Below are 25074 nucleotides of genomic sequence, written 5' to 3'. Positions count from 1 at the left end.
GCTCTCAAATGTAGCCCTACTTATCTAAAGCAGATGAACAAGTCTGAGTCATTAAAGGCCCCATGACCACAGAATAAACTGACTGGCAGTTTCTGCTGTAATGCCACTTTTTTTTGAAAAGCCACACGTCTTCATTGAAAATAGATGTCCAACCCTCAGCCTAACTCTCAGACCTTTAGGAAAAGTGTTGCTTGAGATTAGTTAGAGCATTTTAACAGGCTGTGGAGGAAATGTCTACCAGTTGTGTTTCCAATTACAGCCATTACTTGCGTCCTTAATGATGCTGGGTGATGTAACAGATGTAAATTAATGTCATTCCCTGTTTGCTTGTTGTTGCAAACAAGACTCCAGGGTGGCCCTGCGCTTTTTTGAAGTGATGGTTCATCAATAAACTGTTATCATGCATGTGATGAACAAGTCATCAACAAATTCAGAGAGTACAAACAGGAATACAGCTGGTGGTCAGGAGGTGCAGAGATCACATGCATTCTACACAAACTTTTACAGTCTTGCATGCAAAATTTGTGCTTAAGTTGTTTTCTTTCGCTGGATTTTTGTGGCTGTTCTGATGCAACTCTGTGCAGAATTGGCCAGTCATCTCCCATTAGTGGTCTTTTTTTTTTGCATATAGTAGTATTTTAAGAGATTGATATTTTTCCAGCTATACTAAGTGTTGTCTTACATTTCCTTCTCCTAGACCGCTGTAATGACCAGGATACTCTGTCCTCCTATCGTATCGGAGACACCTGGACCAAAACAGATGCCCAAGGACACATGCTCCAGTGTCTGTGCACAGGGAACGGTCGCGGGGAGTGGAAGTGTGAGAGACATGCCTCTCTTCACACCACTGGCCTGGGTGAGAAGTGATAATAGCCCTGACCCTCCTCCCCCCTCTTTTCCTGCTCTCTGTGAGGAGAGAGAAATGTATACCAGAGACAGATGCGCTGAGGTGGGAGAGATAAGAAGTGCCAAGTGTTTAAGTGTTGAAGTGAGAAAGATGTTTCTTGCAACATCATGGCCTCCTGTGAAAGAGAGCGGGTCTGCGGGGAAATGCGGAGGCAAAATGAATCATGGGAAAGTTGGTTAGAAAAATTTGCTCAAAGTAGGTTGAGTGATTATTCTGTGTGAGAAATATATTTGCTCCTCGTTGCACAGTGATAAAAAAACAGATACGGACACTTATTTTTTAAATGTGATATATTGGATAGAGTAAGTCATCAACTTTGCACTTTTCCTAAATAGTTATGCCTCTGCTTTCATTGAAAACATACCTCTGTTGTTTTAGCTGCAGTGCTTAAAATGATTTATTTAATTTTGGAAGTTCTTTTGTGGCCTCTTGATATTTGAGTGGCCCTAATCCAAGGTTTTATTTCAGGCACTGGCTCTCGAGTCATCACAAACATCCAGCCTGCAGTTTATCAGCCTGCCACTGTGCCAGAGCTCCCCCAGGAGGGACCATGCCGGACAGATACAGGGCTGAGCTACTTCATTGGCCAGCGCTGGATGAAGAACCAGGGGTCTAAGCAGATGATCTGTACCTGTCTTGGCAATGGAGTCAGCTGTGAACAGTGGGGTACGGGGCAACTCACATCGCTTAAATGCTACTTTTTAGGATTATCTTTGTTCATACCTGTATTTCAAGTTATATTTACTGTATTTTTGTGTTTTGGTCTTCAACTAGATGGTCCAGCTCCAGTGTACGGTGGGAACTCTGGAGGTCAGCCATGTGTGTTTCCCTTTGTCCACAAAGGAAAGACTTACCACTCTTGTACCTCTGATGGACGCACTGATGGACAGCTCTGGTGCTCCACCACCTCTGACTATGAGACGGACCAGAAATATTCTTTCTGTACAGAGAAGAATGGTAAGCTGATGTGCCAGGTAGCCTTATATTAAAGGCAGGGAAGGTGTGGAAATCTTAATGACATATTGGCAAGGTTTAGAAAAGGGTGCAACAACTTTTTCTCTGTTAAAACCTCAATTTAGAAGAGGACAAGACAATGCATGGTAGCTATTCATTTAGAACTAATAAGGTCAATGTCAGTTTTACCTCTGATATTTTGGCATTTAAAGACAAAGAATGGACTGGGTTTATTCCTTTTCAGAAAGACCAACAGTAGCAGGTCTATAGAGCTCAACAGGGTGGTTGCTGAAGTGAAAATCCCATTCATTTTCTCCATAGCAGATTTCGTTGTGAGCCTTATTATCTGAAACATCTAAATTAGATTTACCATGAGCTACCTGAGTGTAAAACAGTGTAATATCTTCCTGTACAAGACAGGAGTTAGTGAGATTTTAACCTCTGTGTAAGTAAAACAGTTTATTCACAGTCTCAGCCAGGAATACTACAGTACCCACAATCCTAGAGCCAGGCTATTATGGAAATGTCATGATGACTTCCATTCATGTTGCTGTAGAATGAAATGATCAGTACTTGTACTGCAATGTTAAGGCAGTGTCATATGAAATGTAAACTCTACAAGAAAGATAAGCATCTATCCATAAGTTACCAATATGGCTTTAAAGCTTGAAAAACTGTCCTAAAAATGAACAAAATGAATCACAATGGATTGCGGGACATGTAGTTCCTTCAGCTTTGTGGAGAAATATGTATATAGTCTTCTACCTTTGCATTATTCCGGTTTTCGAATGCAGTTTTTGTGCCAAATTGTATATTTTATTGTTATGAGTAGTCAGATAGCTGGCTAGCTTGGTTCATGCATTATAATTGACGTAAAAAGGATTTTATCAAATGTCTATGGTGGATTTGAATAGTGAATTTTGCTTCCAGAGCTAGCTCTGTAAGAAAGTGGGCAGGCACTGTTTAGCTCTATTTCTAGAGGAAGCATTGCAGTTATGGGAAATTTGGGGGGAAATTGTACATTATTTCTAAACCATACAACAGATTAAGTTACTGTAACATGCTTTAAAGTGGCTAACTTGTATGGATATGGTGTACCTTTTGGCTTTATCTAAGGTTTGTCTTGGGCTAAACCACTGGGATAAATGAATGTCTGATGGTAAAGCTTGTAATTTTGGTCTGTAAAGATGCATCTTTAATGGTATGTTGGTAGGTTATGTAATGTAAATAACAGGAGTTTAAATAAGATTCTTTTTTTTCCAATGCTTTTTTTCCAACAGCAATTGTAGCAACACGCGGTGGCAATTCCAACGGTGCTCTGTGCCAGTTCCCCTTCCTCTACAACGGCCGAAACTACACTGATTGTACTGCAGATGGACGCAGAGATGGCATGAAGTGGTGCGGCACCACAACAAACTACGATGGAGAGCATCGCTTTGGGTTCTGCCCCATGGCTGGTGAGTCTGTTTGAGAATATTTGTGCGTGAAGAAGAGGACAGAAAGAATTAAAATGGGGGAAGTGGAGGTGCTATTGGGTCCAAATGTTTTGGCCCTCGCTTTTATGGGGAACATAACTTTCCCTATAAAAAGGTCCAACGCTTTTGCATTTGTTTGCAAGATAGTAATGCTTCTAGATAATGTGTGACATGAGATCATGAGGCAACCAAATGCCAGAGCTGATTAGAATTCACACTACAACATTAGACAGATGTTTTTAGGTGGTTTGCTTAAGGGTTAATAAGCAGGTGTTAACAAGTTACAAACAACAGTGATCTAACTTGGCTTATTATCAGACACCAAAGACAGAAAGCATGTTTAAAAGAGCATGTGTATTCCCATGGACAGGCTTGCAGAGTTGACGTGTAAATCGACTCAGTAGTCTACTTGCCACAGTGGCACTAACGTGATTAGCATTACTAATTACAAGGTCCCACCCTGTCTTAAGTCAAATGCATCTCCACCCAGTCTAAATCGAGGCATTGACACGACCTCTGTGACAACAAAAGTCTTAGTAAGCTTTATTTAATTTGCATAAGTCTATTATCACAGGGATGTTAAAAAGAAGTTAAAGCTAACAGCACAGACAATCTAATTTACAGTTCTCACACCTTTTATTTATAACATAGGCTTATTACATTGAAGTCACAGTTGACTTTAAAGAGTGTGTCGTTATGTTGTTTAGGTGTCAATTAGGTCTCTGTGGGTAACAAAAGAGGCTGCAGGCACTTAAGCACTAGGGGGTCTCTGACACTGCCCTAATGTCTGTGTAGGAGTAATGCAGTGGTGATGATGGCACCACTGCTGTAAAATGTGTAGCAGAAGCTGTAAAACTTGTACCGGAGCTGATGTACAGATGTCTAATGGTCTTAGAGGCCAAATCCTTAATACATACAGCCAAGTGGTCCTAATACATGCTCTTCTTTGGTATTGAAGGAAGGATCAAAGCTAACCAGAGTCTCTAAACATAACAGAAAATGAAAGCTAAAGTTAAACCCAGCCCCTCCTTAACTTATTGCTGGATATTTTGAGTGTTGCAGTGACATTTTAAAACATTAACAAACAGCAAAGACAGCCGTCCATAGTTTAAACAAGAAATCACTCCTGCTGTCTGTATTAAAGTAGTCTTTAGAAGACTTCAGAGTAGACAGATAGAAGATGGAAAATTGCATTTGGCAGCAGGCTGTAAATCATTAAGGTACGTTTTGGAGAAATCTACAGATACTCTTTGAATTCCAAGAGAAATGGAGCAGTGGATTTATTTGATCTCATCTTGGACTTATCTTTTGTAGTCTTTTTTTTCCGGCAGAAAGGTGATCCTTCTAAAATGTTTAGACATTTGAAACTTGTTCAACTCCCAACTGAAGTCAAGAAACTCTGCCGTCTGCTGATGATTACAGTGGATTCATGCATATGAGGAGCATCAGTTGATCAGTTGTATTGTTTTAAACCATGAATCTAGCTAGATTACTGCTAGGGATGGGGGATGATTGTGTCCCCAAAGCTATGATTTTCTGCAGAATTGTTTTATATGCCTGCAGCAGTCCAGAGCCCCACCTTTGGGTTGACACCCTGTTGTTAAAAACACCTTGTAAAGAACAGCGGCCTGTAGACGATGGCAGAGCAGGTCGTCTGTGGTAAACTTCATCCAGCAGTCAAAGCGGCAGGAGGTCTTAGATATTGACATTAACGACTTCACAGGGATTGTCAAAACAAACATGGTACTTGAGATGTTAATGGTGGTACTTTAACCTCCGTAATCGTCTGGAGCCCCCTCTCCTCCACCTGTAGCCATTTGCCAAAAAGATAGTTGGATAAGTTTAGCTGATGTCTGCCATGTGTTCTCGGGATGGTGGTGCAACAGTCCCCAGCTGTGAGCCAACATTCAGGCTTCACATTGAACTTCTTTTTGTTGTTTTTAATTTAAAATGCTCTTTGAGAGTCATGATATCAAATGCAACATATCCTTAAGAAACAAATGATTGGTCTTGAAAAGATACATGTGTGAATTCAGTTCTCAGAACATGGTTGAACCGAGGACAAGCAGATTCAAACCGTCTTTGTAATTGAATCAGATTAAAGCAAGACTAAAGAATGTTCCTTTTCTGGAGAACAAATGATTTCAGAATTGTAAAGAAGCAGCAGTCCCCCTTCAGGGATACACAAATAGAAAGAATGTGCTAAAAGCACTTCCAGACTGTGCCTTCAGTGATTCTTTTCAGGCTGACTGTGCTGAACATAAATAATGAAACCTTCAATTGAATAAGATCTGACATAACTTTGAGCTAAAGTTCTGAACACATTTAAAATGAACAAGCTTTGCAAAAAACTAAACCTCTGCAGAATATTGTCTCCAAAAATAAATAACCCTCAGCGACACATGAAAAAAGTCAAATACATTTTGAGCAATATAAAATCATAAATTCTAAACTTTTTTTTTTTTTTTTTTTACTCTGTGTGATATTTCAAATGTGAAATTAAAGGGTTGTGTATACAGTGCATCAGTGATCTGCTTTGGGCATTCAGACATCAAGTGACTGTATTTTAGTAGTAGAAAATTTGCATTGGCAGTATGTCTTTAGGAAGACCTGATATCAGAACTTGCATCATTTTCGTGGCTCTGATCATGGCTCACTGTTCCAATTATGGCCTCCCAGCTCCCACAGCCAATCACAGCTCTCTCTTAACACAGCAGTGTCTTTAAATATGATGTACTTCTCACTAGTTCCTGCTTGCATTAATGCTGATGCACCATGCTAGTGCTGGCAGAGCTTAACCACCTCCACCCCAGCCTCTTCCTTCATGGTATAAAGCTTGTTGCACCCTTATATTCAGATTAATGCTACTATGATTAATTGCCTTTGAACTAGTTTTAATGTATTCAGTATGCATTGTCATAAATCTGTCCATCCATGTGGGGCTTTCTTGCTATGCACTCCTTGGAAAGTCAAAGCATGCTGCTTTTCTAACCCAGGGAACATCTTTTGAGCTGAGCCCTCTCCACCAAGTGAAACTGCATAACCATTTTGCAATAAAATGGTAAAATGAATGACAAGAGTGTTCCTCACTAAAATGAGCTTAGCACTGAGCTAAGAGTCTAGCTGGACGTCTTCCAACAGTTTTTCTCCCTCATTTCATAGTTAACATGCTTTTAAAGGGCTGTTTTCTACCATTTGCCAAATAAATCTTGTGGGGTACTAGTTTGATTAAAAAGACAACTCAAATCAAGATAACAAGTGGCAAGGGAGTCATAATGTGCCATTCACGGATTTGTGGGGCTTTTACATTACATTGAGCAGCTTGACTCTGCTTGGTTTGACTCGGCACAGCAGCCCAGCATGACAAGGGATTTGCTTTTCCAAATCAGCTTCCCATTGAGGGCATAGCTAGAGCTGACGATGCAGCATTTTGAGTCAATGTTGTGAAAAAGATTCAGCAAGCATTTGTTTGTTGAAGAGTTGGCCATTGTTTCCTCTTCAAAGTTTCTTCTTCTTCTATTGATAATCTGGTGGATATTTCAAACTTTGGTGCTACTTAAACAAGCATCCCTGGATGATGGTGAACCACTGTGATGTCCCAGCTGCACGCTTGGGCCCTGCCCCTGAGCAGGACCATTCTGGGCATGGTTCGGTCTAGCCTGGCACAGCCAGACTGGTGATGGTTAAGTACATCAGGACGGATTGGTTTGAATTGGCGTGGCCAAAAGTCATAGCCCAATGCTGTTCATAAGAGCTGGCTCCTTCTGTGAATGTTGGGAGCCTGCTCCCATATTAGCGACAGTTTCCTGTTTATCCAGTGATGTTGTTGCTGTAAGGACTTTAACCCTCTCAGACCAGCATTGTTGTACACAACTACAAGAGACAGGTCATTAAAAGTAAAACAACGTTAACTATAAATCATAACCTCTTTTTTTTCTCTTGAAGCTAGCCATTGTGTCGTTCAAATGGCACTAATCATGCCTCGAAATCCCTTGTATAAGCTTTTCTAGCAAGCCTGGAACTTGGGTGACTTCAGAATTGTTAAGATTAAATCTACACCAGTAAACGCAAAATTGAATGCCTTTTATTTCATTTTTAATACATTTTCAATCATTCTTTGCCTTAGCTGCCACTGCCACTGCCATATTGTTTACCCAGAAAGCTATGTGACAGAATGATTATTTTTCACTTTTTGGTCCCTAAATGCTTAGAGAGCAAGTATGTGCAAAATAAAAAGGTTTGTTCATTACTGTGTTTGTGTGTTATGCATCAAAATCTTTGATTTTCACTTAGTTTTCTCTTTTGTCTTCATAGTCCCATAACTTCTTTAAAATTAAAGGGACATCTCTGCAGCCCACGTGTTCTTAAAGCCCAGGTTTTTTGTTTACTAGCAGAATTCCACAGATCAGGTCGGTTGATGGGATGGTCACACATGCATGCCAGTATGCTTAGTGTCTACACAACCAATCCAGTCTGGATGAACACATCACACACCACCCCGTATGCAGCCTAAGCTATCAGATATCAAATCATCAGTTCATATTGAGGTGCATCAGCACAAAGCATTAAGGATTACCACTTAATGACCAAATGCTCAAATTAGATACAAATCCCTGGTAATGCATTGTGTAAACAGGGTCCTAGTTTCAGCCCCCATTCCAAGCCAGCGTGCATCTGAAACAGCTTTAATAGTCCAGGTCTCAAACATTTCAAGGCCTTGATTCTCTCCCTTAGGCACAGCCCTGTCCAAACTAAACAAGTCCAAGAATTTTTACTTCCAGGAACCAGATGTCCAGACCCCGGTTGAGTTTCTGCCTGGCATAGAAAAATTAGGGCTAGGTTCCAAGACAGCACATCTTCCTTTCATCTCCACCTGCCTATACTTTAAGGAGAGTGAAACACATATGCCTGCTGACATGGAAATATTAGTGTGGCAGCTGAAGCATTGTCAGTCATAAGGATTTAATACCAGAGATGCAAGGCAGGTATCTGATCCATAAAGAGAAGTTGGAGGAATGTTTTCTCCTCACACAAAAACCACACACAGAGAAGATGCAGGCCTCTGCCTGTTCAGTCACTGTCACACACTTTCTGTCTTTCCTGATAGAAACAACTTGCTCTTTTAATTACTGGAGAACATATGGTGAACACACACAGTCCTCACACACACAAGGGCATCAGACAGCTGTTTCTGGCTTTTAATTTAGGAAAATCTTCTTCCCTCTGGACACAGGTGTTTTATGTTGGTTGTATTACTTCCAGCCTAGAGTTGTAGTTGCAGGTTATAATTAGTGATCTCATACGAGGGCCTTGATTTTTAATGTTCTTGGGGTAGTTATGTCTTAATATACCCTCATATTTGTTTTCTGATTTCTCCTTGGGCGTCTGACTGTTTTTGTAGTGTGATCCTAGCTTTCCTGTAAATATATTCTGAAATTTAGCTGCAATTAAACAAAAAACATAAAATTCTTTGCGTAGAAATTCATGAAGATGACGTCATTTGAGAAAGCCCTTTGTAACTGTTTTTGTCCTGTTTGTTTTAGCCCAGGAAGAAGTGTGTACCAGCACTGAAGGGGCGATGTACCGCGTCGGAGACCAGTGGGACAAACGCCATGATGTTCTGGGTCACATGATGAGGTGCACCTGTGTTGGCAATGGCCGAGGAGAATGGAGCTGTGCAGCTTACTCCCAGATTAAAGGTGTGTTTTTGTGTAACTGGGGAAAAACACTGAGGTCACATAGAGGAAGAAATGTAATTGAGAGGCATGTTAGTGTGTTAAAGGTTATAATTAGTGGGTAACATTAGACGTCTTAAGTGATGAGGTGAAAGGTTACATGTCATGTTGTCACTCACCTGCTATAATATTGCCAGAGCCCCTGCACACCTGCATGTAGTGGTGCACCTGCGTTTCACTATTAAGCACACACATGAACACCCAAAGTTTAAAAAAACTTATGTGCAGAATCTGAGTGAGTAACTGTCTTTATATTTCCATGTTTGTCTCTTGCAGATCAGTGTATTGTGGATAATCTGACCTATGAAGTGAACCAAACCTTTACTAAACAGCATAATGAAGGCTACATGATGAACTGTACCTGCTTTGGTCAGGGGCGTGGCCGCTGGAAGTGTGATGCTATTGGTGAGTTTAACTTCTTACGTGTGCCTCTTTAAAGCTTTTTTTTTTTTTTTACTTTGTAGGCCAGTTTATGTTGTCCACTTCGGCTAACGTTTAAAAAAAAATTTCTGCCAGAGGAGTTGACAAAAAGGAACAACACCATGCATGTGTAACGAGCCAGTGCTCACTGGTCAATTCCACTATCAAACAACTAATTCACAACAGAAAATCCTGAAATTTAAATTTTACAATTAAAGCATAGCTACATATGTGAAAGCTCCAAACTCTTGTCAGTAGTTCAAGCTTCGTCACTGAGTTTTGTGTGTTTCTGTGCTCAGACCAGTGCCAGGAGCCAGAAACGAGAGCCTTCTATCAGATCGGAGAGTCTTGGGATAAAGTCATCCATGGAATCATGTACAAATGCTATTGCTATGGAAATGGAGTCGGAGAACTCAGCTGTGAGCCCCAGCAGTCCTACCCCGGTAAGAAATTACATATACGTACAAACAGGATTCATAATGCTACTGATATAATCTTGTATAAGAGATTTTGCCATTATGTTCATACTGTGGCATTTTGATATACCAGGCTTCAGATGGTAATGCTGCAAGTTATTGATTGCTTGACTGCTTGATGGAAATAAGACATTTTTATACAATATATAATCTTTATCTAGATTTGAAAATCATTGAGGGTGAGCCCTCATTTTCGGTGACATTGAGCAGGTAAAGGAATAAAATGCTTGATAAACATTAAGAATATATAAAAGTAGGGATGCACGATAGTGGATTTTTGCTGATATCCAATATGCCAATATTTACAAAACTATTTTAGCTGAAAATGATATGTATAGATATGTAGTTATTACCTAAAACTAGTCCTTAAAAAATACAATTTAAAGTTTAATTAACAAATTGACAAATTTCAGTATTTTTAACACACTTTTTAGTGTCAGGAATTATAGTGTATGAAAAAGAAAACTTCAGCTGATTTAGGTTTGTTAGTCCAGCCTAAAACTCCACAACTTATTAGTTCATAAGGCCAATATTTATGGCTGATAAAGGCAGATTTTTATAGCCAAAATATCAGTTGTAAACGTCTGCAGACATGTTCATATTTGCCTATACCGATATTATGCTTTTAAAGCTAATATCTGCTACCGAGATCTTAGCGATAATGTTGTGTATCCTTATATAAAATATATCAAACATGTTTTAAAAATCTAAAAGTGCAATAATGTGTTAAAAAAGACGTAAAATCAATCAGAAAAAGCAATTACAACAGGTGCAATCAGAGGACAAGACGTGAACATATAAGAATGTGAAATAACTCAAAGAAACCAGTCTTTGATTTTTAAAGTGCTTTGTAATAAGTTCCAAGCGGCCAGTGCAAGGAAACTAAAAGCAGATCTCAGTATGAACTCTTGAAGCTGTAGTCTAAGGCAGTCAATAGAACAGGTGTTATGAGCTCGAGAGGACCAGACTAGCATGGAGGAGATGTAAGAAGATAGCATCATAATAAAAGCTTTGTAAATGAGCATGTAAGTATTCGAAGTGGGAATCTTTAGGCACCACATGATTCAATTCCATCACGAATCATAGGCCTATAATATGAATCTTAATTGACTTTTGATGCATTTTGACACACTTTTTTAACATTTCTTATTCTCATAATAAAAACATTACATTTGTGTAGAAGAAAAGAGACAAATTAATTTTCCACTGTCCTGTAATAGGAGATGTGTGTAAACTGGAATGTTACAACTGCACTGAACCAAAGGTAGCAGCATCCTTTCCTTGTATCATATCAGAAATGACAAAACATGAAAGTGAAAAAGGTCCTTTTTCACAGATGAACAACTGGTAATCTAAATCTTGCTGTTACGCGCGGCATGTCAGAGTTCCATCTCTTTGTTCCAACTTTCCACAGTATTAAACATTTCAATAAATGATTATTGGACATTTATAAATTGATTCTGAATCAACCACCTCCAAATCCCCATGCATCTAAGAATCAATTTTTTTCTCCCACCTCTAGTAAGTATGCGGGTCTTGTCTCTCAGAGAGCGATGTCCATTCAGCCTTACTTTATAGGATGCAGTGATGAGTTACAAGCATCACCTGTAATGAGTTTGAGAGTTGTTCTTTAATGCAGAGAAAAGCATGATTTATTTCTAAAGAAAAGCCAATCAACTGATGAAGTTTACTTACCAAGTTAGAGACATGATTTTGATAACTGAAGTTGGATTTAAAGGTATTTATATATTTTATTGCGTTACTGATTTGACACCCATTTATGGTGTTTTTTGCCTGTAATAATGTTTTAAATCCAGCATATCAAGTAGATCTTCATAAATATTACAGTAACGCGTTCGGATTCAGCTTTACTCACTATATGTTAACTTTGCTCTTAAATGCACAGCATTAAACATTAAATATTAACCTTATACATTCAAGCTTTGTGTCTTGACTGGTATGGCCAGAACGGAGGTAAAACTTACAGGGATGTATCGGACAAAATGTTAGGAGGAGCCAAATGTTGTTTAGGTCACCAGAAAATGAGGCCCTTGACTTTGATGTGAAACAGGCAGAGATGGGAGGGGGTGTGATTTCCTGTTTAACAGATTCACCCCCCACTTTGAGCCTTTGTTCCTGTCAGCATGTGGTATGTCCCCTGTGCTGTTGCCACAGCTGCACAAAACACCACAGTGCAGGTGTGTGTGCACATTCCCCAGCACACACCTATCAAACCTGAATCTCAAAGCCTTAGATGGAACATTTTACATAAAAGGATTGTAGATTTAGCAATGAGATATAGATATAATAATGTGCGTGTCTGTGTTTGCACTTAGGCTTTTTTAGCCTTTTATCAGGATCACTCAGAGCAAAGCCATGCAACACTGTTAGGAATCATGCAGGGATGATGGTTAAGATACTCTTAGATAAAAACAAGCTCAGCCAGATGGTGTTACAGCAAGAACTCTCTCACAGTGTGTCCTGACCTCAGGCGTCCTCTTGCAAAGGTTCTGTTTCCTGTCAGAATCGGTTTAATTTTTGACATTCAGTCCCCTGTGTCCTTATAGCCAATTAGATTTTGCAACCTAGTGCAGGGGGTGATCATGCATTCAGGGGTTTTTATGTCTGACTTTCTCAGAATGTAACACAATCCCTGTTTAGTTTGGAGCAAGCTCTTCTTTCTCTACAGCTTATCTTCTCATGTGACTTGTTTGATAAGACATACTTGAAACAACATGCAACGCTTTCCCTTGCTCTGTGGCAAAAAGTAGAACCAAAGTAGTCGTTATTTGATTTATAATGGGCTTATATGGTGTATTTGTGTTTACAAGGAACCAAAATTTAAAAATATCCCCCAGGATGCGTGTATTTACACTATTTGTTAAACTCTCAGGGAAGTCACTCCGCTTTAGAAGTTAAGGCTTGTCTTACATAAGCTTTTGAGTTGTTGCTTGTTTGCTCTTTGTTTAGCAGGTTGACATGAGATACAAAATGTAGGGCAGTATTCTGCCGTAAGTGGCCATAATAGCAAACAGCTGTGAACTTGCTCCCTGTGTGTTCATGTGTGTGTGAGTCAACAGATGCATACAGAATATAGCATGCTAAGATTTAAGGGCAGCGAGACACAAACCCAGACTCTAAGTCAGTTGGCTCACTGGTTGGAACACCATAAAAGGTAAAAATGGAAAGCCCAAGTAAAAGATTTTTTTAAGGTTTTCACAAGTGTCAGATTTAGCTCCACCATCGATAACATCTTTAAATAAAAAAAGTTGTTTTCTTTTCTACCGTCTGTGTTTATCTCTCCTCTTCTGGGGTGTTATTTAATCTTGTAGGGCACTTTGTATTGTTAGGATTACTCTCAGCATTACTTCCCTTTACTGTGGTCCTTATCAGGGCCTTACTCTGTCTGCATCAAGGGCGAATGTTGTGTCTATATGTGCAAAGTAGAGGGGGGCTGTCTGGTTGCAGTTGTGTACTTTCCCATTACAAACGTAAATACATGTGATGCCAGGATTAACATGAAATAAATCCACTGCTAGTGTGCATCTGTTTTAATGTGCCTCCCACATCTGATTCTGTGTAACCCTTACCCTCGCCATCGGCCTGTGGGTCTGTAATAGGCAGTAATTGGTCCCAGATTGTTTTTGAGGTTTGTGTATCTGCAAGCAACTTCTGGTTAACCGAGCCACTTGCTCAGAAACTTTGATTACAGGTCTGCTATTTGGAAAAGTGGTTAGAAAACCTCAGTTCTTTATAGAAGCTACCAGTTTCTATCAGTGCAGCTCATGTCAGGAGTCTGCTCCACACATGACTTCTGTTTACATTAAACATGACCTGATAATCTTGTTTTATATCCAAAAACCACAACTGATAAGATTATTCCTCCTCTTCATGTACTAACTAGTTAAATATATTATAATACACTTTATTCCTCTATGGAGACATTAACATGCTAATGTGGACCACATCTTTTAGCTGTACAGAATCAAAGTTTACCCAGTATGTTGTCAGATGTAAGATGTGGTAAAGGGTGGGAGATTAAAGAAGGGATTGTGAAGAAAAAGATGAGTAAGATGGGTAGTTAGTCCGTTATTTGCACTTCTTGTTTTTAATGCTGCATCTACTTGCTCTTTTGCGAATAAAGTGTCCTGCAGTTCTTTTATGATAGTGTTTTTTATCCAAGAGAGCAGTGACTCAGAAAAAATGAGAGGGTTAAAGAGGAGAGAGGGAAGGGAAAAGTTTTTCTTCCCTTCAGCTGTCAAACTCCAGGCTGGAATCTCACAGGGATGTGCTACTTTTTCCCCTCTCTTTCTATGTTCTGTTCAGGGAACATGCAGCAGTACTCTTACTGATGTTTGCTGGGATTACAGTGCATTCAGAAATCATTCAGACCCCCTTCACTTTTTTCTTGTATTGCAGCCTGATGCTAAAGTGAAAAAAAAGCATTTTTATTCTCATTAATCTACATCCAGTAATACATCATGACAGAGTGAAATCTGAGTTTTAGAAATTTTTGCAAATTCATTAAAAATAGAAAACTGAAATATTGCATTTACCTAAGTATTTAGACCCTTTACAAAAATGCTTGAAATTTAGCTCAGGTTCGTCCCATTCCTCTCAATCTTTGCTGAGATGTTTTTCCACCTTGGTCTGAGTCCACCTGTGATAAATTGGATTGAGTGGACATGATTTGAAAAGGCGCACACCAAGAACCACCAGGTTCTTAGTCACCTTTTTTTCTAAGGCCCTTCTCCCCCAATTGCTCAGTTTGGCTGGGCAACCAGCTCTTGAAAGCATCCTGGTTGTGCCGAAGTTGCCCCGTCTGAGAATTCTGGAGGCCACTGTGCTCTTGGAAACCTTCAGTGCAGCAGAAATATTCTTAGAGTCTCCCCCAGATTTTAAACAAATTTGTGAAATTTCTAAAATTCTGTTATCACTTTGTGATCATGGGGTTCTGAGCATAGATTAAGGAGAATAAAACTGTTTTTTTTTACTGTAGCATCAGGCTGCGACTTAAGAAAAATGAAAAAAGCAAAGGGGGCCTGAATACTTCCTGAAAGTGCTGCATGATTGTATCAATTAACAGGATTTTGATTATTCTGTGATGCCACAAGTGATGGTTAATAGTCATGTTCCTTTCAAAGGGTAGACATTCAAAATCAAATATACTGAAAGTGCCTCCCATCTTTTAAATCTAAGAATATACTGTGTTGATTTTAGCTGGGGAACTCCTGCCCTAGTCTCTTCTGTCTACACTCTGCATATCTTCTCATTCTTCTGTCTATGTTGCCCCCTCAGGTGGTAATCGTCCAGTTCAGGTGATAATAACAGAATCTGGAAACCAGCCCAACTCCCACCCTATCCAGTGGAACGCCCCACAGTCTGCTCACATTACACAGTACATCCTCAAATGGAAAGTGGTGAGTTCCCTGTTTGAGCAGCATGGTCTCTTCCCTGAACCAGCTGTGGACACAGCTTCCATCAACCCTGACTTCCTGTTTTGTAACACCTTTGCATCTCTTCATTTCTAACCCCACTTATTGCATTTTACAGAAAAATAGTCCAAGCCCATGGAGAGAGGTGACAATCCCTGGCCATCTTAACTCCTATACCATCTCAGGTTTGAGGCCTGGTATCACCTACGAGGGTCAGCTGATTAGCGTGTTGCGGTTTGGACGCCAAGAGGTCACACGCTTTGACTTTACCACCACTTATGGATCATGTGAGTTGTGAGAGATCAAAGGGGTTGCTGCATCGCTAACTTGCTGTTCTGACAATGACCAGGTTGTTTTGCTTCTTTCTCTGTGCAAGCCTGCCAAAGCATGGATGTCCTTTGAACAAATGTTAGTTTCACTGTTCAGTTTCTCCCCTATTTGCAAATTCAAAAATATGGAAAATGGTATTGTGGATGTGGATTTGCACTTTTTCCAGGATCGTAAATTCATGAAAGGATCCATTTAGATGTAAGATTTCACCCTCTAAGACTGACGTCGTTTATGATAAGAAGAGACACAGGTCTCAGATTGGCAGGAGATGGCCTGAATTGCTCATAAAGGAGAGAAAGAGGGACAGAGAGCCTGTGATGTGGCTCTCTGTCACTGCAGACAGGAACTGCTTTGAATAATGGCTCATAAACAGCCAAGGAAGAAATCCCAAGGAGTCATTATTCTTTACTATGTGTCATAAAATGTTTGTGTTTTAATTTCAGTTTGGTTTGTTTTTGTCTTTATAGTATCATATAACTTTTTAAAAATTCAAGTGACATTACTGGAGCCCGGAGATTCTTAAAGCCCATGTTTTCCTAAAAAGAAAGGATGTTTAAAGCTAGACTGTGCACAACAGGGTTGATGTTTTACAAGCTTTGTAAGATAATAAGTCAAGGCGAGACAAAATGGTTAAAAAACAGTTTAGAGCTTAAGAGAGTTACACCTGAAATTCCACCCTAAGCAAGCTCTTGGGTTGTCTAAGCCAGTGCATCCAGTTCTGATCTCAGACACAACAACTCTCTCATTTCCTATCTCTATTTCTCCTGTAGTGGCGACATCACAAGGCGAGACCACCCAGCCTCCTCCTGTGGTCGACGTCTCGGAGTCGGTGACTGAAATTACCTCCAGCAGCTTTGTCATCTCCTGGGTTTCAGCCTCCGACACAGTTTCTGGTTTCAGAGTGGAGTACGAGCTCCATGAGCAGGGACAGGGCACTGGACAGCCCATGGTGCTAGGTAAGTGTGGATTTATCTGTATAGAACATAAGCGTGTGTATTTGATATTTGGCTTTAGGGAATGGTGAGAATTTATTGTGCATAGATTAACAGAAATGTATTCATAGAATATGTTTGATTTTATTTTTTAAGACCTGCCCCGTACGACTACCTCAGTGAACATTAATGAGCTTCTGCCTGGGAGAAAATACACTGTTAATGTCTACGAAGTCACAGATGATGGAGAAGACAACCTCATTCTTTCTACTTCACAAACCACTGGTATGTTGAAACGCACCATTTCATTTTACTCATTTCAAGTTTGAAGTCTGTTCAATGTGTTTAATTTTACTCACAGTAAAAGCAGCTTAGGCCTTGTCTAAAATACTCTTTAGAGACCCAGACCTTCACCTTACTGAGCATGTGCCAGAGACTACAATTCTGATAGTCAAGTAAGGAAACTGGTTGTCATTTTCTCCACAGCACCTGATCCTCCTGTTGAGAGTGAAGTAGAGGAGGTGGGAGAAACCTCCATTGTGATCAGCTGGGATAAACCAAGTGCTCCCATCACTGGTATGCTTTGACGTTCTTGTTAACAGCTAACAGTTCGCTGACCATCTGATGTGTCTTTAACCCTCACGCCTATTTTACTGTATGGTTTCTTTGTTTACACAGGCTATCGTGTTGTTTATACGCCATCAATCGAGGGCGAAAGCATGGAGCTGACTCTCCCTGATACAGCAACATCTGTGACCCTGAGTGACCTCAGACCTGGGAAATTGTACAACATTAGCATCTATTCTGTGGAGGATAGCCTGGAAAGTGAGCCCGTGTTTGTACAGGTCAACACCGCTGGAGATCCACTGCCAGGTAAAAGATGTTTTTTATTCACACTAGTATTTCAAGGCATGACATTTTGCTTGAAATGTAGTCATGTTGCCTTCGATATGAATTTCATGGAGGTCTCTGTGACAGCTTTTTGCTCTCTCACACTTCTGCAATGTCTTAATGCAGTGTTTCTTAACATACAGACACCAGCAGTGCGCCCTTGTGGGATCAATATGTACACTATACAGACAAAAGTATTTGGCCACCTGACCAATACACCAACACAGACTGTAATGACATTGTGTTCAAATACATGTTCTTAAATATGGAGTTGCCCCCCTTTTGCTGCTATACCAGCCTCCACTCCTCTTGGAAGGCTTTACACAAAATTTTGGAGTGATTTGAGGGGATTTGTGCCTCTGATTCTGTAGACCATTTATAAAGTCAGGCACTGATGTTGGATGAGAAGGCCTGGCTCGCAATCTCTGTTAAAGTTCATCCCAAAGGTGCTTGATGGGGTTAAGGTCAGGGATCTGTGCAGGCCAGTCAGGGCCTTCCTCACCAAACTCATCAAACCATGTCTTTGTAGTCCTTGTTTTGTGCACTAGGGGAACAGTCTTGTTGAGGAAGAAAAGGGCCTTTCCCAAACTGTTGCCACAAAGTTGGAAGCATATAACCCTGAAAAACATCCTCATATCCCTCCTCCACCTGTTTCTCCAGCATCTGCCATACCCAGACTTTTTGTAAATTTTTAATCCTTTTTAACATTTTTTCCGCCATTTTTTCCTCTTTTTGGTCACATTCTGCTCAATGTAACACTTTGTTCCCCACTTTATTGCCGACTTTAACTCTTTTTTTTTTTTTTTTACATTTTTTGACATGTTTTGCCTCATTTAACCCATTTTTGCCGTGTCAAACCAACTTTTGCCACTTACACCTAATTTTTTGCCCCTTTTAACCCATTTTGATGTTTATTGACCCATTTTTAACACTTCATAATCCTGATCACTTTTTCTGCCCATATCTACACTCTCAGGCTATTTTTTCCACTTTTAACCAATTTTTACCACAGATTCTGCCTATTGGTGTTTCTTTTTGCCTTTCTGTATCCTTTTAAACAATTTTTGACAATATCTAACCAATTTTTTTGCCCATTTTCACCCATGTTTTGCTTTCTTTAATGCTGTTTTTGCCATGTTGTACCCATTTCCACAATTTTTTTTCTGCCCCTTTAGGCTCTGTTTTTCCAATTTATGCAAATTATCATCGATTTTTGCCACTTTCAATCCATTTTTTTCCCTTTATTTGAACCCATTTTCACCAATTTTCGACCTCTTTCCAGCCCTTTTTCAACCCATTTCTACCTCTTCTGACTTCTTTTGCCGCTTTCGTCAATTATTTACTCATTCGCAACTCAAAGTTGTCTCAATTTCTTTTACCTCTACTTTATTTTCTGGCGTCCTGACATTTGTGCAGATTTTTTGTGCTGATGTCTGACATTACTTCCAAAATGGTTTTTTTCAATGTGCACATCGACATGGTTAAAGGCTATATTGTTTTAGAGCTTAAATAGATAAAAAATAATTTTTTGTTTCTTTGATAAGAGTGGTTATTATTCAGCTAGAAATGAAATATGGATATCACACCTTAACTTTACAATGGACCATGATTTTGCTGATCTCCATGGGCCCCCCATTTGACATGACCCCTAAACATTCCCCTCTTTACCCCCACGTATGGGCGGCTTTTCCTGAGGCAATGGAAGCACCTGAATTCAATAATTATCAGGCCATATAACTTTGTCCGTATAGTTTGTGTCTTAAGGCTTGATGACAGTACTGCTTTTTTTGAGGTGCTGTTGCAGTGCAACATTGAAAAGGGCCACTGAAATATGCTTTCTTTGTTTGCATTTGTATGTTTTAGAAACTAATGGCATGGTCTTCAGACCACTTGTATGGGTTGTTTTAAAAAGTTTATGCTACTCTTGATCCCAAATACGCTGACATTTCTCTCTGTACTCCAGACTTAGGACAATCTCTGTATTCCTTCTAAGGAGTGAGTTTTAATGGCTAATGCTGAAAGCATTTGCTTTGATTAAATATGATTTCAGAAACTGATGTCACAGAGATGAAATACATCTCATTGGAGGAAATTGCTGGCGTTTTGGTCTAAGCTGTCTAAGCATTTTCACAGTTTCAGGAGGAGTTGTGGTGAGTTTACAAGATAAAGAGGTGTATTTGCCACGAGGGCTTCTGTCCCCTTTTCCTTTTAGCACCTGAAGTTTGAGTGTCGTGACCAGAAATCTACATAGATCCTGAACTAATACCATTCAAGCCGTTGTCTCACCTGCTTTGATGAATGCTCACATGCATTGTACTCATGACTCTCCTAAAATCAATCTGCGTATTATCTTGAGGCTTATTTAGTAATTTATGAAGAAGTTTCCAATCCTCAGCGCTAGAATTGAGGAGTTTTCCAATGGAAAGTGAAGTCATTGAGTTCACAGCTGTTGAGATCCTGTTCTGCTCGGTTATGTAAAACATCCCTGTCTGCCAGGATGAACACGCTCTTGGGCCAATCAGGCAGATGCTGGAAGTGTGTGTGTGTGTGTCTGTGTGTGTGGTTGTTTGTACAGTTATGGAATAAAGATCCATGACCTAGTTGAGTCTGCAGTGACGGATTTACAAAATGAAGATTGGACCAAGTTTACACATAAAGCAGTCAGAGCTGCTCTTGTCTCTTGATCAGTTGTAGAATCATGCTAAGTGTTGGCCCTTATACCTGTCATATGATATTGCAGCGCTATCACATTGATATTTTGTGGAGTTAAACTTGGATGAAGCCTGATCAGTGCAGACTTGTGCTCTAATTTAACTTCTGGACACAGCTGTGTCTGATTGGATGCTCTGTAAAGCGTCAGAAGGGGTGAACTTTCAGGGTTAGTAAGGTTTGTTTAAAGTTTTAATGCACAGCTCCAGAGAGGTTAATTCACTCATTTCGTCCTTCCTTCTTTCTCTTCATCACTCTTTTCTTCTCCATGTGAAAGTCATACTTTTACAGGCCATTCTGTCATCTTTGTCCTCTATCCAGATTTCTTAAGTAATGTTCATGGATTGTAGCTGCTTGCGTGTATTTTTCTACTGAACTGTCCTAGATATGAAGCTGTGTAATTTGTTTGCATGGACACTTTGTGAAAACACACTGTACAGTTAATATGATTATGTGGAATAAATCAAAATGTCTTTTAATTTAAATAAAAAAAATCAGAAAATTGAAAGATTTTTGCAAATTAGATTTAGTAAAAAAAAAAAAAAACAATTTAAAGATCATCTTTCTGGAGAAAGAATGTAGTTGAACCAAATACACTTCCTTTTTATTGCAGCTTTTAAGGTACACTGTAAAACCAAACAAGTTGAAAATCCTTGAAACCTTTTGTTGGAACTGATAATGTTAAAGCTTTTAAGTAGTGTAAATATATTTTTTGAGTAATCCCTGATGTGTTAAGTAAACTCTAAACATTACAGGTAACTGATTACATAAACATTTCAAGTAAATGAAGAAACTGTGTTTGTTTAGTAGCAGTAACTTAGCCAATTTGTGTAATACACACTCAAAATGCTTTCAAATCCGACTAAAAGCAAAAAGGTTAAGTACTTTTGCTCAAGTTACATGTTCTTTATGGGGCGTGCTGCAGTGAGAGCACATAGCGAAAATGTGATGTTGAGCAGCTGAGGCAAATCATGCATGGAGTCCTGCTGAATGGTTGGGACCACAACAAATATGTATTGGTGTTATAAAGATGTGGTCAAAGAAGTCTTCTTCTATCATATTAAGTATACCACCCATTGTTTATCGTGGTTGCTCCCTACAGACGGGACTTGTCTAACCCAGTCAGTAACTTCACTCACAGTGCACGGGGAAAACAATGCAGATAAGGGGATGATTGTAAAATATTTGAGTATGATTACAAAAAATAATGTTTACTTTAAACTAAAAATGTATTCTATTAGTTTAGAATAATAGAGCTAAAATAGATATTCTGTATTTGAATTTGTCATAATTCATTTTAATTTTGATTTAATTTCAGCAACCTTTAACTGTTTAGTCTTACAGTGAGAGACTGAAAGGTGCTTTTGAACCACAAAGTGCACTTCCCCAGGGTATAGTACATCTTTCTTTCAATGTTTAGTTGGTCCCCTTAGATGGGAGTTGTCCAACTGAGTCAGTAACTTCACTCATGGTGCAAAAGGCTCTAATTCCAAAAAGCATTCTCAGAAAAAAAAAAAATCTGCAGGTTAAGGAATGATTGTCAAATAATTTGAGTACAATGACAAAAAATACTTTAAACAATTGGGCACTGTTTACTTAAAACTAACAAGGCGTTCTATTAAATTAGAAAAATAGAGCTGAAATAGCTGTTTTGGATTTTTAAGTTAATGCAACCTATTTTTTAAATCACCTCCAAACATTTGGTCCTATAGTGTCCCTGAAGTTTTATTTGTTGCATAGTGAAGTCCTTATTGTAATGTAATATTTTTAAGTGCACATATTTTTTACATTGTTTATATGGCATGTCCTTATCCAGGCCATAAAGTGTATTGTAGTTAGTTATGGGTCTTTAAGCCTTTTTTTCAGACATCATTTCATTTTCCTCTGCTAAAACTTTAAGTAGTATTTCAGTAAGATTCATCACCATATCCATAGCTTAGAACTTAAAACATGCTTAGCATTGTTTGAATCTTACTTGAATGAATGTGAATGTTTTATTTATTCGGGCACATTATGCCATATAATACATTCTTGCTTTTTTCTCTCTACGTCAAAAAACAGTTGGTTCAGTTATGTTAAAGTTAAGTTAAATACCTGTAGACTCCTCTTTTTTTACCAATGAAAATAAATGAGACCAGACAAAGAGGAATAACATCTTTAATCCTGTATTTTTTCCATCTCTCCACAGATGAGGTGGTTTCTCCTACAGACCTGCAGTTTTTCGAGGTTTCTGATAAGAAAATTACTCTGACCTGGTCCGGCCCAACAACTGGTATCTCAGGTTACCGTGTTACTTTTGTCCCTGTTGATGAGACCGGAACTCCCCAAGAGGAAATGACTCTGCCTGTCAGTCAGAACTCCTACATTGAAGTGACACACCTACAGCCTGGAACAAAGTACCTCTTCAATGTCTATACCATGAACAATGGGGAGGAAAGTGTGCCGATTACTGCAGAGATAAATACAAGTGAGTAAGATAAATGCCCTCCAGGAGACTATTGGGGAAATTACACTAATATAAGTCAGTGTTACAAGTTTTAGAAGTTATCTAAATGCTTTTACTTTTTTAAAACCATAATTTGGGTCTAATTGTGATTGCATTCTCTTTTCAGAGCCTGATGCTCCCACAGATATCCATTTCTTCAATGTGACTGAGGACAGTGCTGTTATGATGTGGTACGCCCCCCGCGCTAAGATCACCGGCTACCGTCTCTTCCTCACCGTTGAGGGTTCCAACCCCAAACAGCTGCGCCTGCCTGCCCGCCTCACTGAGTACACCATCCTCAACCTGAAGCCTGATACCGAGTACACAGCTACACTGCATTCAGAGCAGGATAATACACTGAGCGAAGGAGAGACGGCGGTATTCACTACAAGTGCGTGTCTGATGCAAATTAACATGAATTAGTCTGGAGCAGTGCAGTCACTCTGCATTGATAGAAGCACGCTTTTGGAGAATTTGTGATGCAAAGTTACAATACACTGGTGCTTAAGTTCAGTGTTATAAGAGTAATCAGCACCATCCCTACAAAATATCAGTAGTTTTCTGGTTGTTCTAAGGACTGACACCATCACTATTACTTTTGGTTTTATTTCAAAATATTTGCATAAGATCTAATCATCTCATTTCTCTTTCTGTGTTGCAGACCCACCAATGGGAAATGCTCCTCATTTCAGCACTGATGTAACCGACACATCCATTATTATCTCCTGGGCTCCAGCCCCCCGCATTGGATATAAGGTATGCCTCCATTTTTTATTATTCAATTCTATGTCTCAAAATGCACATGATCATAAATTTGACTTTTTCCCTTTTATAAATAAAATTTCTCACCTGGATTGTCTCATTTATAAAGCATACTTTTATTATTTGCTGTGGAAGCACATTTGAGTTTTTCTTAGTGTAGTGCATACAGATCTCAGGGGGAAACTCACTGGTCAGAATATGCCACACCAGAGATGTGAATGTTCCCCTTGCCTCCATGTTCTTGGGGAAACTCCGACCTCTGCTTATTACCTCCTGTACCGCTGATCCACATCTCTGTCTCTCTGACTCTCTTTTAGTTGACAGTACGACCCAGTCAGGGAGGAGAGGCCCCCAGAGACGTGACATCTGAATCAGGAAGTATTTACATTTCTGGTCTGACTCCAGGAGTCGAATACACCTACAGCGTCCAACCAGTCATAAACGGCCACGAGCAGGGAACCGCGATTACACGCCGTGTCGTCACACGTAAGAATAAACTAAAAATGAGGCTATGTGTCTCTCTGTTTTGTCCCCTTTATTTTTAAAATGTTAGCTGTTTAGTTAACATTTATTTTCCCTTTCCTCTGAATTCACTTGCTTCTCTGTGTTTTCAGCTTTGTCTCCTCCAACGGACCTCAACCTGGAGTCTAACCCTGGCACTGGAGAGCTCACAGTTCAGTGGAATGGAGCCAGCACACCAGGTAAACACAGAGCTGCATGCTCAGCAGGAGTGGAAATTAACTAATTACATTCACACAAATAACTGTTATAGATTAGTGTTTTGGTGGGTACATGTACTTTTTTGAGTACATTTGAAATCAGTACTTTTACCTCTGCTGAAGTAAGTCTTTACCAGAGTAACAGTACTTTTATTTGAGAACATTACTCTTGTACTTTTTCCACTTCTGTTGACTACACAGCAACACATAGTGATAGAATGATTCCACATCATATCCCAAAACAGCAAAGACTGGAGTGTTGATATCTGAGGGTTAGACATCCATTAGGTGTTGCAGGGGGGGCTGGAGCGTGTCCCAGCTTTCATTGTGCAAGAGGCGGGGTACACTCTGGACTGGTCGCCAGTCAATCCCAGGGCTGAAACATAAAGACAGACAACCAGGCACACTCACATTCACACCTACAGCCAATGTAGAGTTAGCAATTAACTTAATGAGCATGTCTTTGGTGGTTGGAGAGAACCCATGCATGCAACGTTCAAATTTCGCACAGAAAGGCCCTGACCGGGAAGTGAACCAGTAACCTTCTTGCTGTGAGGCAACAGTGCTAACCCGAGGGTTAAACATCTCAAATTTAATTCTGATTCCATTCTGAGTGAAATGGTCTTCAGTATTGGTGTTAATTGACAGTGTGGATCCACTAGTGTTTGTTCAACTCTGTGAAGAGTCAAATGATCTAAGTTTCACCCACTACAATTTTAAATCTGGGTGGATGTGTGGGCGGTGGTTCCCATCATGCCCTTGAGCAGTAAGATATATTTAAGATGTGTTGTACAGTGATCCTTGCTGGGTTCTTTTGCTTGTGTTTCTGGTAGATTGTAGTTTG

At 39.6% G+C, this 25074-nt stretch overlaps 1 protein-coding gene across 1 annotated transcript in view; it reads left to right on the top strand.

Annotated features, from left to right (window-relative positions):
- The window catches only part of fn1a (fibronectin 1a), a 45965-nt gene that overhangs the window by 3452 nt on the left and 17439 nt on the right, over positions 1-25074 (top strand). The window contains exons 6-23 of the mRNA XM_041806613.1: positions 698-856; positions 1376-1573; positions 1682-1864; positions 3142-3318; positions 8880-9035; positions 9348-9476; positions 9791-9934; positions 15266-15387; positions 15521-15689; positions 16503-16688; positions 16821-16949; positions 17151-17240; positions 17343-17537; positions 22453-22731; positions 22877-23140; positions 23411-23505; positions 23829-23997; positions 24126-24212. Of these exons, the coding sequence (XP_041662547.1) occupies positions 698-856; positions 1376-1573; positions 1682-1864; positions 3142-3318; positions 8880-9035; positions 9348-9476; positions 9791-9934; positions 15266-15387; positions 15521-15689; positions 16503-16688; positions 16821-16949; positions 17151-17240; positions 17343-17537; positions 22453-22731; positions 22877-23140; positions 23411-23505; positions 23829-23997; positions 24126-24212 (2931 nt within the window). The remainder of the gene's footprint in view (positions 1-697; positions 857-1375; positions 1574-1681; positions 1865-3141; positions 3319-8879; positions 9036-9347; positions 9477-9790; positions 9935-15265; positions 15388-15520; positions 15690-16502; positions 16689-16820; positions 16950-17150; positions 17241-17342; positions 17538-22452; positions 22732-22876; positions 23141-23410; positions 23506-23828; positions 23998-24125; positions 24213-25074) is intronic.

Source organism: Cheilinus undulatus, linkage group 15 (genome assembly GCF_018320785.1).
Source record: "Cheilinus undulatus linkage group 15, ASM1832078v1, whole genome shotgun sequence".
NCBI classification, from domain to species: Eukaryota; Metazoa; Chordata; class Actinopteri; order Labriformes; family Labridae; genus Cheilinus; species Cheilinus undulatus.
This window is presented reverse-complemented; position numbering and strand designations above follow the sequence as displayed.